Source organism: Epinephelus lanceolatus, chromosome 9, assembly GCF_041903045.1.
Source record: "Epinephelus lanceolatus isolate andai-2023 chromosome 9, ASM4190304v1, whole genome shotgun sequence".
NCBI lineage: Eukaryota > Metazoa > Chordata > Actinopteri > Perciformes > Serranidae > Epinephelus > Epinephelus lanceolatus.
The window spans coordinates 45,069,991-45,087,839 of NC_135742.1; the positions used below are offsets into that span (position 1 = coordinate 45,069,991).

At 42.5% G+C, this 17,849-nt stretch overlaps 1 protein-coding gene across 6 annotated transcripts in view; it reads left to right on the forward strand.

The window, feature by feature from the left end:
• LOC117252502 (histone-lysine N-methyltransferase EHMT1) overlaps positions 1–17,849 on the forward strand; it is a 156,184-nt gene that overhangs the window by 108,502 nt on the left and 29,833 nt on the right. For all 6 annotated transcript variants that reach the window (XM_078170997.1, XM_078170999.1, XM_078170998.1 and 3 more), the window contains 2 exons: positions 1,033–1,187; positions 10,004–10,171. In XM_078170997.1, the coding sequence (XP_078027123.1) occupies positions 1,033–1,187; positions 10,004–10,171 (323 nt within the window). The remainder of the gene's footprint in view (positions 1–1,032; positions 1,188–10,003; positions 10,172–17,849) is intronic.

The following is a 17,849-nucleotide window of genomic DNA, read 5'->3' on the forward strand; positions in this document are numbered from 1 at the left end:
TTTACATTTTAACAAATGACAAATCATCTGTGGTCCTGTGAATCCCAACAACTGATTTGCTTTCATGATTGCTCGCACAGGTCAAAACATAAACTTTTTTTGGAGCTCGGTATATTTATATGTTTACAGCGGCTGCGCTTGAGTACACAAACACATCTGTGCATGCACACACATGCATGGGTATGCAAGCACATGCGCAAGCATGCTCGCGTGTGTACATACATGCGCGTGTGCATGTTTGCGTGTGTTTATGTAGGTGGGTGCAGCCTCTCTTAACGTACATGCATGAATCAGAGCAATGAAAAAATTACATGGGAAACGGTCTTCCTTATTTCCGAGCTTGTGCACGCGTGTACATGCGCGTTCATGTATGAATTAGAGCAATGAAAAAGGTCATGGGAATCACAGGCTCCCTGTGTCCTTGGCTTGTGCTTACGCGTGTATGCACAATCGTGAATGTGCACCACTACAGTGACGGGGGGATAAAACTGAGAATCTCTTTCATTAACCTTCTTTTCAGCTGTTGAAAAAAATTGGGTTTCAGTGGGAGTCAGTGTGCCATATTATGGTCAAAGGGGATTCAACTGTGTTTTTTTTTTATATCACAGTGTAGAAAGGTGGTATAATTAACAATTAATTAGAAATCCAAACTTAACAAAAACTACCCATCTTTACCCAATGTGAAGGCTGGGTAATGATCACGGCCAAAATGAATGCTGAAAATATAACTCAGATGACCAAAAAATGGTGAAAGAGGGCACAAGGGATATGTTGCTCCAACAACAGCTTTATTCTATGTTTTTAGTTGTTTTAATTAAGTTTACCACAGTTCATTTACACATACTACCTACATTATTATGATACAAAGCTGGTTGAAAATCAGCAAAGTATCCCTTGATCATCATGCATATCAACGAATACTTCATCTTACAACCTGGCCTGGTATTCTCTTACTAAAGCCTGTACACTTGATAGCCCTGCCTCTAACAGAACACTATGTCAGCGCTGACCTCTGATCTGCTTCTTGTCCAGGAAGAGAATGTCTGCTTACACTGGGCGGCTCTTTCGGGCTGCGATGATGTCGCCCAGGCTTTGCTGGAGGCTCGATGTGACCTCAGTGCTGTCAACGTTCATGGTGACTCAGCGCTTCATGTTGCTGCCAGAGAGAACCACCTGGAGTGTGTGATGTGAGTGTGTAGTTTGAGAACAGAGTTCACTGGGGTTACACAGACCTTCATCGGAGATCAGATCAGTTCATTGTTTATAATATGAATATGATACAATCACAGTCAAGTCTAGAACATTTTGAATGGGGGCCAGACTACACACACTCAATGAAAGGAGGCATATTTGAAACACGGGTGTAATGCATCAGGCTCATGTTGAAATCTCTGTTCATAGGCAGTCTTTTTTCCAAAATGTATTTCACTAAAATGTTTTATTTTTGTTTTTACTTATCTATCTTAATCACAACAATTAACGCAAATTCAGCCAATCCCCATGAATTCTGCCCGACCTTGCAATTTTATCCAATGATCGCAACCTTAAATTGCAGCAACCTTAAATCACCGCAACCTTACCCCAAATTTGACAATTTAAAACAGGTGAAATTTCACTGTAGAGCTGGGTGTGGCCATTGATTCACGCAGTCCCTCTCTTTCTCTCTCTCTCTCTCTCTCTCTGTTAATCGTGAGACTATAGCTGCATGACCAGAGCTCTGTGACTGGAGTCACACAGACAGTGACCATGCTACTCAGGGATGCAAACAGCGCGCCGAAAAGCGCAACTCGCTTTTTTCGTGGCCATTTGGGTGACTTGTGTGAGTCGTTCGGATCCGAAGAGTTTTTTGGGGGGGTGGGGGTGGGGGTGGGGGGTGAGTAATCCTAAAATGTATTTCTGTGTCCATTCTCACTGAGGGTGAATATCCGCGGGGATTATTCTCGTGGAAAAAAATAAAAGTTGATTTCATGGGTTCTTATAGAAGTTTGCACACCGGGGCGGAACTTTCGTGTGGTGAAAAAGTTTGCGCCCAGACAGTAGGCTCGTTCGAGATGAACTGCACCTCGTCTGGTCACACCGATGTCATTTCATTAAAAAAAGTGATCAGACCCATATATCAGTTTGTTTTCAGTCTCCAATTGTTTTAATTATGATAGACTAATTTATTAAAATGCTTTACAGGTGATCTGTAGTTTATGTTCATGGTTTATCCTCCATTTGACATGAATTCTCCTGTAAATCAGCATCATATCAGTTTGACCTGTCCCCTCAACTTCACAGGCTAAATAAACAGTGCTTGACCATAAGGTTAATATTTTCAGGGGAAAAAAAAATAACAGACATCAGCTTTCATTAAGGCTCAGTGAGATACAGTCAGGGCTTCACATCTGATGTTACTTTAAGAATCCTCACATCCCACTGACCACAAGTCTCTGTGTTGCTAAATGCTTCAATAATTAAATCGTCCAATATAAATATAGTACAGTAGACTCTGTATAGTTTATGATGAATGTATTCAGTCTCTGACAACTAAATTTCACCAGTCACACAACATGTTTTCTGTTCACAGAATAAACCTTAAAATCAGACAAATACAATCTTAATCTCTAAAATCCAACAAAAATGAATAGTTTATCTAAAACGTCATCTTGTTGAGTCGACATCTAAACCAATCAGCTGTTAGATCAGGTAAGAGCCAGGTGGTGCAGTCGGTGGAGAGCAGCTGCAGCGCCTGGCTCTAAAAACTGCAGCCGCCTCGCTCTTGCGGTTTTATTGCCGTCCACTTTTGTAATACGTCAGAGTACGACGGAGTATTAGGGCCACATTGAAGAAAAAAAAAATTGTAGATTTCGAGAATAAAGTCATAATATTACGAGAATAAAGTCGGAATATTATGAAATTAAAGTCGTAATATTTCGAGAATAAAGTCATAACTGAGAAAAAGTCATAATATGAGAATAAAGTCGAAATATTATGAGATTAAAGTCGTAATATTTCAAGAATAAAGTCATAACTGAGAAAAAGTCATAACATTACGAGAATAAAGTCGAAATATTATGAGATTAAAGTCGTAATATTTGGAGAATAAAGTCATAACTGAGAAAAAGTCATAATACGAGAATAAAGTCGAAATATGAGATTAAAGTCATAATATTTCGAAAATAAAGTCATAACTGAGAAAAAGTCATAATATTATGAGATTAAAGTCGTAATTTAATGAGATTAAAGTCATAATATTACGAGAATAAAGTCGTAGTTTTTAAGGAAATAACCAACAACAAACAGAATGTTAGATTGTCTTTCATGCCGTTGTAAGTAGCCTACTTAATTAGGTTCGGGAACCAGCACTGTGCCGGTTCTGTGTCAGTCGAAATGCACTGTTTGTGACTCCGGGCCTGACTCTGCCACTGATTTGGCCAGTCTGACATTCTTCATAATACATAAAGAACGTTAGTGAAACACATAGGCCTAACAGAAACATGCGTTCGTTTGGGGACAAGTTAGTGGTCACGTTACTTTTCTATTTCCTCTGTAAACCTAACGTTACAGCAGCCTACAAGCATACTGTGTCAATAAATCAGCACAGACACTGTTAGACATGTAGTATTTAGCCTAATAACATCATGCTACAGCAGTAATAATGTCAGCTTTATTCAAATGGCTCTAGCTCTCCCGGTAAATGTCATAAACTCTGGACACATTTTCCCTGTATGTTGACATGATAATGGCCGCGCTTCCCAGATCGCTCTTAGCTTAAGAAGATCTTTCACTAAGAAGGAGCTGTAAGATCGAGCTGACCCACTCTTAACAGTCTTCTTAGCCACCAAACGCCCACAGATCCAGCCGTGGCAGGCAAATTATTACACTAAGCAAGGAGATGTTAGTGCGCACCGTATATATTTTGATCTATTTTATACTTCAGATTTATATTGTTTGGCGTTAATTGGTGACAGAAAAGAACGTATTTCATTCTGCAGGGAAACGTGTGTCCTTACTGTGCATATTGAATCTTGAATCTATGTTTTATGAAGACCCTGTGTGCGCTCAGAGCTGTGGCACAAGTTACGCACCGAAATTGGGCGGAAGAAAAATAATAATAAGACGAAAAATAAGTAGGCTGTGTGTGACATGCGCTGATGAAGTGGTGGGTGATCGATGTGCCTGACATTGATTGATTTAGTTTCAGCACCATTTTGCGCTGAGCAAAACAAATCTACGACTGAGAAAAAAACAACTGTCAGCAGCATCTGTCGCAAGGGCACATCGTGTGCTGATCATGTGTATCATTTAAGTGCTATGATTAGCCATTGGTGAGGCATCCACGGCTTCAATAGAGCCGCACTAAGATGCAGCTGAAACAATCTGATGACTGATGACTGATATGACTGATTCTGAGCGCGGAGTACGAGTGTCGAGATCATCTGAGGTAAAAACATTCGCTTTTTTCGTTGGCTGGCTCTTGTTTAACACATAGAAGTTTTTCTTGTTAAATACATTACCATGCTGTTCAAAGTAAAAGAAAGATCCACCAATTACCAGTACATTTTATCTTTTGAAAAGTGCAATGAATGATCCTGCAACATTTCCTGTATCATGATAAATGTCAAGGTAAATGTCGTCCCCTTCAGTTTTCCAATTTTCCCCTGCCAATATTGGAGGCAGGCCTGTAGGCCTATTTGCTAATTGAATCCAGAGGAAATATTGGCCGGTATGACTAGGGGTGTGCGATATGGACAAAAAATAATATCTTGATATTTTGGGGGATTTTGAAGATGACGATAATTAGACGATATTCTTTTAAATACGTGTTTTAACAGCCTGGGTTATAGCTTGTTAATTGTTTCTCATGGATGATATTAATGGAAAAATGTTCTTAACATTTCTTGCTGCTTTTTTACCTGCTCTCTCTGATTCTGGTGACGGCCTTTTGTAGCGTCAATTCCGGGTCCATTTGCAACTGTTCAGATAGGCGTTTGTCCCGCAGACTCACCACAAGCCTGTCCCTCACCATCTCATCATGTAGAGCCCCGTAACCGCAGTGCTCCGCCAGGCAGTGCAGCGCCATAATGAAACTGTCGGCCGTCTCGCCCGTTTCTTGATGCCGCTGATTAAACTTTGCTCTCTCAAAGATCACATTCCTGCGATTCCCTTCTGCTTGGGTCTCCAATCCAGAAACAATGCGGAATCTGTCAAAGCGTTTAATCCATTTAGGCCAGTCTTCAGCCTTGAAGGTGAACTTTTCCAGCGGGGAGACTTGAAAATGTGCCATGTTGCAGCTAACTGTGACTAGGCTAGGTAGCTCCGTAGACGGTCTTCTGGTACTGCGAACTTTAGCCTGACAGGCTGAGACCTATCACTACAGTTGACACACGTCTTCCGAAGCTGCTGGAGCATCCGTGGGCGGTGTTGCTATGTTGTCCTGCTAATGTTTGTTTAGCAGCAGGCTGACCTGCTGCGAAGGTGCCAGTGAGAGATCATGTGACCACCTAGGCGTACTGTGGCGTGCTGCTGCACACAAGTTACGTAACTCTTGTTCAGTGAATGTGTGGGGTTTCAACCTTTCAACGTGTGTTTTCAGTTGTTTTTGTGAAGTCATTTGCATACTCGATAACGTAAATTTGCACATCGTTAAAACAACAATGACGATACTATTGTTAATGATATATATCGCCCACCCCTAGGTATGACCTCATAAGGCAGACTGGGGATGTTTTTTTAAGTAGAGGAGAGGACATTTTACATTTGAGGACACAATTTACAACTTAACCTCTGTCTCTTACTGAGTAGGCCCCTTAGATGTCTTAGAATAGAAGTTTTTCTTGTCAGCACTGCTTCCTTAGTATCTGTAGGTCTGATGCTGAAATTGACTATAAATGCACCCTTTAAAGCTGACATTTCAAAAAAATTCTTCCAGGGGGAGCATGCCCCCGGACCCCCCTAGGTGGTTCGTATCCTTCTCTCTTTTTTCACCATTTTCTGTTTGCATCCCTGGCTACTGCTAGAATCACATGACTAACGTTATCTAACAGCAGGGCTCAACAATAAGGATTGCCCGATTGCCCGGGGCAAGTAAAACTCGCGGTCGGGCATGTAAACTAACAACTCACTTGGCCGATCGGGCAAGTTGCTAAAAATAGTAAAAGTTAATAACTAATTGATAAAATAAATGTATTTTAAAACATGCTCTTCTGCTCTGATGCAGGCGCACGGCGGAGTTCCGCCACACACACAGGTGAGCACGCTAGAGCGGCTCGGGCCGCATTTTCCTGACCAAACCTGACCCTGAGCCCGGTGCAGTTTGTCAGCTGACAAAGTTATTGAAATGGACAGTGTGTAAATAACCACCAACAGACTGCTGTTATGCACAGACAAACACGCTGCTCGCACAGCAGCTCAGTACGGCACTCATGCTGAGCTTGTGTTGCGTTCAGGCGTTGTCACGTAAATAACTTCCAACACTTAAATAGGTCATAGCACAAAACAGCAGCATGTCAAGTGACTTTTTACTTTATTATTAGTGCTGCACGATTAATCTAATCGCAATCGCGATGCCAGGCTGTGCGATTACATAACCGCATAAAAGGCTGCGATTTGCGATTTAATGTAGGCTAAATAAATGTTAACGTGTGTGCCTGTGAACGTGACTGCCTCTCCTGTAGTGTGTGGAGTTTGTTGACATCACGCCCACAAGCTATCCTGGTGCGTGCAGCTGGCGTGCAGCAGTGACCAACACAGACACTGAAGAAGAGCATGAGCACGACCATGAACAGGCTGAGTTGGTGGGGAAAAAAACGTCTGTTACATGGCGATACTTTGGATTCAGGTACGGCGACGTTGAACAGAATGAACAGAATGCTGTGTAAGTGTAAAAGTTAAAGTCGCCACGTCCCGCGGCAACACAACCAGTCTATATCAGCACTTGAGACAGGACGTGGCGACTTTAACTTTTAAACGTTTACACAGCACGTCTTTCTGTCCAACATCACCGTACCTGAAAGACGTGCTGTGTAAAAGTTTAAAAGTTAAAGTCACCACGTCCCGCGGCAACACGACCAATCTATAACAACACTTGAGACAGCACAGGGAAAAGTAGGAAGAGTGCATGCGAGAGAAAGCCGAGCCGTGTAACGTTAAAGACAAAGACACAACTGAAAGCCGTCAGAGCCTCATAAAACAACATCCAAGCACAGTTAAGCAAACATTTGTAAGTGTCACAGGGAAATCATGGACTCCATAACAAATGAAAAATTGCGCAATTTTGCTCTGTTTCGGCCCACTTGACATGCTGCTGTGTTGTGCTATAGCGTGATGGAATTTGTCATTTACGTGACAACGCCTGAACACAACACAGGCTCGCTCCGCTGTGTACAGTTTGTGTTTATGTTTATTTTATTTAAGAAGGGACAGTGCACATTAATTAATATAATCACTTAAGTCACGTAAATGTGCCAAATTTAGCCATACAGGCTAATTTTCATCTGCAGATGTGCTGCGCTGCTGTGTGAGCACCGTGTTTGACTGTGCTTAGTCTGTTAATGGTCATTGACACACTGTCTGTTCATAATAATAACTATGTCAGGTCAGTGCCCCCCTAATATAATGTAGGGGAAACACTGAATCAAGCAAAAAAGACTCATGATACCATTTATTTATTTATTACATTTTATTGTAATTATATTGTAATCGTAAATCGCAATATTGTCCACCATAATCGCAATCGCACATTTTTATCAAATCGTGCAGCACTATTTATTATATTCAATAAAATTGTATGTTCCTAAATCTTGAGACACCTCATATGTAAGCTTGACAGACGTTTCACCTGCTCATTACTGTGCACACATGTACTGTATGTACTTAGTCCTAAAGAGCCCTTCTGGTGCCAGTAGATACACAGAAACATCCCAGCAGGCTGTGCTTTGCAAGCATCCAAAAAAGTTTCACGCATGTGAAAATTATTTTTCATGCGTGTGCTTCACCTCCGCTGCTACAACTCCATCCTAGGGGAAACACTGTTGTGTCCGTTTTGTGCAACAGGTGGATGTGGTAGTCTACTGGTAGAGTAGAGAGAGAGCTAAGTAGCGTTGAAGTAGAGTAGAGCAGGGCAGAGAGATGGAAACAAAATATATTAAACCCGGTGTTAACACAGCAGAACTGGAGAGAGGGGTGAAAAATGAATAGAGGTGGGCATGGCTCAAGTAGGGTGAACAATTGACAAATTTTTCACTTTAAGCCCTGACACTGTCATTTTTGTGTAGGAATTAAGCTACAATACATGACGTATGTTGTTTTAATTAATAATACAGTGTGAATAAAGATTACATAACATAAAAATAACTGCAGTCTTTGTTATTTGATAGCCGCTTAAATTAAACAATTTTTATAGGGCAGGTAAAAACTGACTTCGGGCAAGTAGATCTCTGACCAACTTGCCCAACCGGGCAAGTGAAAAAAAACCTTAGCGTTGAACCCTGAACAGTTATTAACAGGTTTAAGGACAGGAGCAAGTTGTTTCGTTGTAAGATTAACAGCTCGTAGTTGAATGTTAACTGCTGCTGCCCAAGCTGTAAAATATGACAAGTAGGGATGAACTCACATTGCGCTGTGTTAGCTCGTGCTAACTGGGCAGAGAGAGCAGGAGGAGAGCAGCACAGAGAGACGGTTCTTCAGTGCAGCGTCAAACAGCAGCAACAACTGATAGTTACTCATTGTTGTCACTTGCCTTATTGTTTACATAAGTAATTATAATAATAATGATCATAATCAGTCAGTGTTGCTTTAATGTGGACAATAATCCACTGGCATTGATAATGATTGCATGTCAACAATAAAACTAAAAACTACAAAAAGACATCACAAAATTATGCAACAAAAAGTATGAATGTACCTCAATTATGATTATGATCTATGATGACATTGATTTATTTCAGCTTCAAACTTGGTCCATTGTCACTGCAGCACATTATTTGTTGATTGATTCTGACCAGCCAAATACTTGTTAGAATTGTTATTGGTTGACCGTATGTTTGCATTGATTCTTATGCAGCCTTTTCTTCCTGGTCCACCACTGTTTTTCCACCTCATCCTGAGTTACACTGCAAGCTTTTACTACCTCACAGTCAAGAATCACATTCTGGGGAGACACTGAATCCTTGAAATGTAAAGATAAGGTTTATGTTTGACCTCTTCAGATGTAAAACTTTCAAATATTGTCTGTTGAACACAATACAGTGTTTCTCATAGTGCAGGCGAGGGCTGGGAGACATTGCCAAAAATGTTAAGGAAAAAAAATGTTCATATCAGTTGATATCAATAACGATAAAGGAGAACGCTGTGAGGGAATTTCTTAAAATTTGGCACAAACGTTCACTTTGACTCAGTGATGAACTAATTAGATTTTGGTGGTCAAAGGTCAAGGTCAGTGTGACATTGCGTCTGTCTCATTTTTGTGGACATGATATCTCCAGAACACCATAAGGAATTTATTCAAATTTGACACAGACATCCACTTGGACTGAAGAATAACCTGATCAGAATTTTGTGGTTGACGATCTAAGGTCAAGGTCACACAAATGTCGGATATGATAAAATGATTAAGTGATGACATTTTATATCCAAATGGTCAAAGGTCAGCTTCACTGTGACATAATGTTCAACATAAAACACTTTTCTGGACATTATTCAGTGTCATATCTTAGTACAGAAGGGGAGACATTTGGTCAGATACTTAATTGGTGACTCTAATCTTGGGTTTTCACCTTGAAACTGTGCTGACTGTATAGATCGCTTGTGTATGAAGCGCATCCATGTTTTTACAGACATGTAGAGAGATGGAGTGGGAGCCAAACTTGTCTTGGATAGTAAGTGTCACTGGGAGAGATGGAGCCTGGTTGGACAAACTTTATTGTGTGTATAAGCATACTTTGTTGTCTTTGTTAAATGACACGTTACACGAAAACTGTTCCTGAACTAGTGACCTGACTTCTAACTTAAACATCTGCAGGCTGTTTCTGTCTCGTGGAGCTGACATCAGTCAAAAGAACAAGGAGGAAGAGACGCCTCTGGACTGCTGTGTCTACGGCTCCAAGGTGTGGACGGCCCTCAACACCAACAAGAAGCTGACTGACGCCAGAAGAGGCAGGGACTGTCAAGCAGAACGAGTGCTCAGCAGGTAGACAGCAATACTGCTCTGTGTGTGTGTTGGCTGTGTTATCCAATTGTTTGGCAGTGTTTCTTTTTTAACATTTCATGTAAAGAACTGTTGTTTGTCTGTGCTTATCTGTGATTGGGTGATTTGCGTAGGCCCTGTTCCTATGTGAGTTGAGACTAGGGGTGGGCGATATATATCGTTAACGATAATATCGTCGTTTTAACGATGTGAAAATTTACGCTATCGACTTCACAAAAACAACTGAAAACACACGTTGAAAGGTTGAAACCCCACACATTCACTGAACAAGAGTAATGTAACTTGTGTGCAGCAGCACGCTGCAGTACGCCTAGGTGGTCACATGATCTCTCACTGGCACCTTCACGGCAGGTCAGCCTGCTGCTAAACAAACATTAGCGGGACAACATAGCAACACCGCCCATGGATGCTCCAGCAGCTTCTGAAGACGTGTGTCAACTGTAGTGATAGGTCTCAGCCTGTCAGGCTAAAGTTCGCAGTACCAGAAGACCGTCTACGGAGCTACCTAGCCTAGCCACAGTTAGCTGAACGGAGCGGCAACATGGCACAGTTTCGAGTCTCCCCGCCAGAAAAGTTCACCTTCAAGGCTGAAGACTGGCCTAAATGGATTAAACACTTCGACAGATTCCGCATTGTTTCTGGATTGGAGACCCAAGCAGAAGGGAATCGCAGGAATATGATCTTTGAGAGAGCAAAGTTTAATCAGCGGCATCAAGAAACGTGCGAGATGGCCAACAGTTTCATTACGGCGCTGCACTGCCTGGCGGAGCACTGCGGTTACGGGGCTCTACATGATGAGATGGTGAGGGACAGGCTTGTGGTGAGTCTGCGGGACAAACACCTATCTGAACAGTTGCAAATGGACCCGGAATTGACGCTACAAAAGGCCGTCACCAGAATCAAACAGAGAGAGCAGGTAAAAAAGCAGCAAGAAATGTTAAGAACATTTTTCCATTAATATAATCCATGAAACAATTAACGAGCTATAACTCAGGCTGTTAAAAACACATATTTAAAAGAATATCGTCTAATTATCGTTATCTTCAAAATCCCCCAAAATATCGAGATATTATTTTTTGTCCATATCGCACACCCCTATGAAGAGGTTTTTAAAAAAGACTGAAAATTTTTGCTGTAAAATTAAATTTACATTCATCCGTTTTATATTATTTCTGTAAAATTATCTGTTTTATCAGTAAAGTGTATGAACTACACTGCAGGCTGAAGTCTTTTCTGACAGTGACAAACAGAGATACAGCTGACTCATATTAACAGGTCCAACGTGGGTTTAATGTGCAGTGGCAGGTTATGCATTACATATGGTGTATGAAACGTATGTATCGTCCAGGCACCATCTCACTGTTGTCTGTTACTAGCCTACAGCTACCAAGTAGAAAATCAATGGCACACGGAGACCTGCAGCGTTTGTGCTCATTTTGTTGTGGGTACATCACTGTCAGTAATCCTTGTCACATTATACACAGTCATGTAACTAAATTCTCACATAAAAACATTTAAAGGCTTAAAGGTGCTGTATACAACATTAAGCACATTGTTACAGCAGCAAACAGCTCCTTGCTAAAGTAGTTTGCAAAGATGTAGTAGAATAATGGGGTACATTCCATTTAAACCCTTTCAATGTGATTTTGAAATGCCTTTAAACCCTGTGTGGATATGAACCCTTACAGAGACTATGAGGTCACGTGTGAGCTCTGAGTCGCTAAGGTCACTTGAGTTGTTGACCTGCCTGGCCATCATGAGTGTTGTTAGGATTAGATTGGCGTGAATGGGCATTAAGTTGTCTGGGGAGGAAACTCAGGACTGCATTGTACGTGGGTGATATGTGGTGACGTTTGTTTAACGATGGTCGTTCTAGGGCTGGGCGGTATATTGATTTCTTACAATATATCGATTTATTTTCAAGCAAGATATAGATTTAGACAATAAGCTTTATATCAGTATAGGGTCAAGTTGTGCCACATAATGCATACCAGTGTTCATCTCTCCTCTCTCACATTCTCCACACAGCTCCGCCCCACTCACTCACTCACAGTTTCTCCATCAACACTCAGAGAGACACAGAGCTGCTACTCTGTTTAATCTGTCTGTTCATTAGTCTGCAGTGCGACATCGGTCTATTTGTTACACAAGCTACGCTTAATTAGTCTGTGAGATGAATGAAGTTACCGTAGTGGCACATGTACAAAACTGTGGGCCTTTTCCTCTGTAACTTTTAGCCGCATCCAGTCAAGCCATGTTGCGCCGATTTGTGTTTCTGTTATCAGTTTAGACGCCCGATGCCACACTGAACTGTGCACCTACTCCTTCTCCAGAGTAGGTCCAAAAGCTGGGCCACCCGCACTCAAGCGGGCATCTCGCCGACCGCAGCCAACACCCGACGACCCGCTTCTCCACATCAAATAAGCTGTGTGTATTGTGACACTCTCCTCACCTCTGTCTGCAGGAGACCAGAAAGAAAGGCATTTTTAAAAGTCTCTGTGTGTTCAGCTCTCAGTACTTTTGTAGGTTCTAACTGCATCCTGTTTTTACTTTACATATCTGCTTTATTTTGCTGTTTATGTTTACTATCAGCTGTATTGGAAGTTGTGTGAAATTGCTGGTCGAAATCTCAACATTTCCTTATTTTCCTGCTTCACAGTAAAAGTTTTTACATAACAAAATAATGGGGGATAATGGGGAAGACTATAGGAATTAAAATATGTTTATTACAGAAGTAGTAAAACTGTTCGGGGCTTTTCTTCAATTAAGACAAGTCTAATAATTCAGCAGGGTGAAAAGTGAACGCAGAAACAGCCACAGTGAGAAGTTGATAAGGAGCTGCAGACAACAGGCTCTTACTGCATCTCGGCAAACAGCTCGCCTCCAACAGGTAAATGTCTTTTACCTGTCCTGCTGTGGAAAAACACATGCAGCAAAAATAACAGGGGACTTCAGCCTGGATCAGCTTGCAAATGAACATGTAGCCCACTTAGGAGAATATACGGAATATATTTCGTGTATCGCTATTCAGCCTGAAAATACCGGGATATGAATTTTTGTCCATATCACCCAGCCCTAGGTCGTTCCAGTTTGATATAAATGGCTTATTTTACTCCTCTTTCAAATCATCTGTCTTCCCTGGCCAAGATGTTTCCTTAAAGGAGTGTCCATCCCTTCTCCTTCAGATGTAAATGGCCAGCTGAGTCTTGACCTGAGAAGCTGGCTCTCCTGTGCTGTGCCATACTCTTGTGGAGTGTTTTTTTTGTTTCCCCAATGTAAAACCCACACAGGAGTTAAAGCTTGCAACTCCCCACCAGTCCGTTAGAACTGAAGAAGCCTCTTGGATGAGAAGTATTTTGTGTTTTTTTAAAAATTCTTTATTTATTCATTTTCAGATGTGCGAAACAGAACATCAAGGTAAATAACAACCCAAACTATTACCCCTTTCTTCCCACCCCTCTCCCCCAAAGCAAGCTAGGAAAAGAAGAAAAAGAAAGAGAAAAAAAAATCTGTACTCTAAAATCTGAAAATCTGTACTCCACAACAAAAATTTCTGTGGCCACCTGCGACTGTAATCACATTATAATTGAGAAATTACAAAGAAATAAATATTCAAACACAGTCATAACATTGAGGTGTCATGAGGGTCCTCTCCGCTGTGTGATGTGATCAAGAAATGGTTGCCATATCTGATGAAACCTATTTGATTTCCCTGATATCTCAAATCGAATTCTCTCCCTATACAAGGTACTTGAGAGCTCTGTGAGCCAGGCTTCAAAACTTGGAGGTATCTCTTTGTTACAGACTTTAAGAATAATTTTCTTAGCAATGACCATCCCATACTGGATTGACAGAACCTTCCAGTGGCTAAGAGTCTCGAGCTGTTGAGACCAGCCAAGAATTCCTGTCTCTGGAGGAAGATCATATCCATAAACCTCAGAGTAAAAATGGAAAATCTCGCACCAAAATCTGTGGTGTTTAGTGCAAATCCAGAACATATGTGCCAGCGTGCCCTCGGACTGTTTGCATTTTACACATAGTGGTGAAGAGGATGAAAAAAAAATCAAAATTTGAAATGCTTACTCTGGCATAGTTCCTGACTTGTAAGTACTTGAAAAAATGAGATGGTTGCAATTCAAATTTGTCTTTAAGTTGATCAAATGAGGAAAAAGCATTGTCAATATACAAGTCTTTCACAGTGACCAGGCCTTTCCCTTTCCAGACAGAGAAAACAGGATCTGATTGAGAATGATGAAATGTATGATTGTGACAAATGGGGACAAAAATAGAAGTGTTTGTTAGTTTAAATGTTTTTTAATTTGGTACCACACCCTTAATGAGTTTTCTGCTATAAATCCAATCCCTTTAAATGGTCCAGGGCTTCTCTTTGTTGTATTGAGTAGTGCTGGGAAGGAAGTATCAGTGATATCCTGTTCTGTGGCCAGCCATGATGGGGTAGTGTCATTAGGTTCTGTAGGATAAGCTCTTTGCCAATATATAAGTGCTCGTGCATTAGCTGCCCAATAACAATGTTGGAATAGAGGGAGCACCACACCACCCAATTCTTTTGACTTCAAAGATAATAATAATAATAATAATAATAATAATAATACATTTTATTTAAAAAGCGCTTTTCAAAGTTCTCAAAGTCACTTTACAGAGACAGTTCAAACACATCAAATAAAACAACAATTTTCAGCAAAGACATCGAAGACAAAGAGGAATAGTAATGAGAGTGAAAAAACAAGTAAATAAGTAAATGAATAAAAGTAGCTAAACATTAAAAGCAGAACAGAACAGGTGAGTTTTGAGTAGTGATTTGAATGATGGGAGGTCAGTGCAGTCACGGATGTGTTTTGGGAGGGAGTTCCAGAGGGTGGGGGCAGCAACGGAGAAGGCTCTGTCCCCCCAGGTTCTGTGCTTGGTCTTGGGGACGGTGAGAAGGTTGGCATTGGAAGAGCGGAGGCTGCAGGAAGGGGTGTAAGGGTGGAGCAGGTCTGTGAGGTAAGAGGGGGCCTGGTTGTGGAGAGCTTTATGGGTGAGTAGGAGGAGTTTGAAGTGGATGCGTTGTGGAACAGGGAGCCAGTGGAGGTTCTGAAGGACAGGGGTGATGTGGTTGCGGGAGCGGGTGTGAGTGAGGAGGCGGGCGGCAGAGTTTTGGATATATTGGAGTTTATTGAGGAGTTTGGAGGTTGTGCCATAAAGGATGCTATTGCAGCAGTCCAGGCAGGATGTAATGAAGGCGTGGATCAGGGCTTCAGCAGCATTACGAGAGAGTGAGGGGCGGAGGCGAGAAATGTTTTTAAGGTGAAAGAAGGCTGTTTTAGTGACTTGCTTGATGTGTTGGTCGAAGGAGAGGTTGCTGTCGAAGATGATACCAAGGTTGCGGCAGTGAGAGGAGGGGGACAGGGTGGAGTTGTCGATGGTGAGGTGGAAGTCTTTGGCTGTTTGGGTGAGGGAATTTGGACCAATTAGGATCATGTCTGATTTGTCACAGTTGAGTTTAAGAAAGTTTGCTTGCATCCAGGATTTAATTTCGGAGAGACAGTTTGACAGGGTGGAGTGGGTTGAATGGGTGATGGATTTAGTGGAGATGTATAGCTGGATATCGTCAGCGTAGCAGTGAAAACAGAGACCATGACGACGGATGATTTGACCAAGGGGGAGGAGGTAGAGGATGAAGAGGAGAGGACCAAGCACCGAACCCTGGGGGACGCCTTGGGACAGAGGGGCAGTTGAGGAGGAGCAGTTGTTGATGAAGATGAATTGTTTTCTGTCAGTGAGATAGGAATGTAGCCAGGTGAGGACATTGTCAGTGATGTTGAGGAGGGATTGCAGGCGGGAGAGTAAGATGGAGTGGTTGATGGTGTCAAAGGCGACGGTGAGATCAAGGAGGATGAGGATGGAGAGTAGGCCGGAGTCTGAGGAGAGGAGGAGGTCGGAGGGCAGTTTCGGTGCTGTGTTGTGTGCGGAATCCAGATTGAAATTGTTCGAAGAGGTCATTATTGTTGAGGTGGGATTTGATTTGTGAGGCGACGACATGTTCAAGGATTTTTGAGAGGAATGGGAGGTTGGAAATGGGCCGGAAATTGCTCATGATGTCAGGGTTGAGACCAGGTTTTTTAATGATGGGGGTGACTGCAGCCAGTTTGAGGAGGGGCAGAGGCAAAGCTGAGGGAGGAGTTGACAATTTTGGAGACAAGCGAGATGGTGGGGAAGCAGTGCTTAACGATGGCGGATGGGATGGGACCTAGCATGCAGGTGGAAGTTTTCATGGTTGAAATGATTTTAGACAGCTCCGCTAGGGAGACAGGTGCGAATTTGGAGAGGGGCAGGGTGATAAGATGGGTGGAGGGGGGTGAGGAGGGTGGGGGGAGTGGGGGGTGGTTAGAGAACTGTGGATGGTGTCAGTTTTGGTTTGGAAAAATGAGAGGAAGGAATTGCATTTTTCAACGGTGAATGAGTTTGAAATATTGTCACTGGGATTAAGGAGTTTGTTTACGGTGGAAAAAAGAGCCTTTTGGTTATTGGAGCCGGTGTGAATGAGGTTGGAGTAGTAGGTAGAGCGGGCAGTATTGAGGGCGGCTTTGTACTGTCAGAGGTGGTCTGTGTAGGCTTGGCGATGAACTGTTAAACCGGTCTTTTTATGCAGTCTTTCGAGCTGACGCTTGGGGGATTTCATTTGGCGGAGTTCGGGGGTGTACCAGGGGGCTGAGTGTGTGAATGAGACAGATTTGGGTTTGATGGGGGATGACGGAGTGGTCTGACTGAGATGATAGACTGAATGGGGAGAGCAGCAGCAGGTGGGGACAGTGACAGAGCAGCAGCAGGAGGGGACAGTGACAGCTCGGGCCTGTAGGAGGAGCTGTGGCAGGAGGAGGTACCCAGAGATGACACCAGAGAGCAAGACGGTGTGTGGGTAAACATCAGTCAGTCACGTGGGTAGCTTTGCACAGCGTGCTGTAAATTGGCAGCTAACATTTGGCTGCCCAGCCTATTGGGATGAAAACCGTTGCTTTTTAAAAAGGACTGTTGGCCCCAGAATAAATTAAAATTGTCAGTGAAGCCCACATTGCATGTCCTGCAGGCAGATAGGAGCCATGTGTGGAGGGAAAGGATTCTGCTGAAGATTTCCACTCCGCAGCCGAGAGGGGAGAGTGGCCCGCTGATGATACTGACTGTTCCACAGGTGTTGAGATACTGAAAAAGTTTGTTGAACTCAGCCTTGGTGATTTCTGACTGTCGGCGGGATGCATCCACGCAACCAACATGTATAATAATTCTGTGGACAGACGGTGGTAGTGAGTGTAGCAGGTCGGGGAGTTTTGCCAATATAAGAGAGACTGTGGCTCCGGGGAAAGAGTGTGTTACCGCATTGAAGAAACGGATGTTTCTGGTGATGGAGTCACCAACTATCAGGGTGGTCGGAGGAAAAAGGGGGCGCAGAGATGCTGACAGTGGACTCACTGGGCTGGGTGATGGGAGAGTGGATTTTGAAGAAGACTTAACGGGCGATGGTGAGGTGGAAAGCGATGGATGGGCAGAGATGCTTCTTATTTATACAATGTGTCTTGTATCCCCAGATGAAAGGCATGATAATTGAGTCTAATGTTTTGAAAAACACTTTAGATAGGAAAATGGGTATATTCTGAAATATATA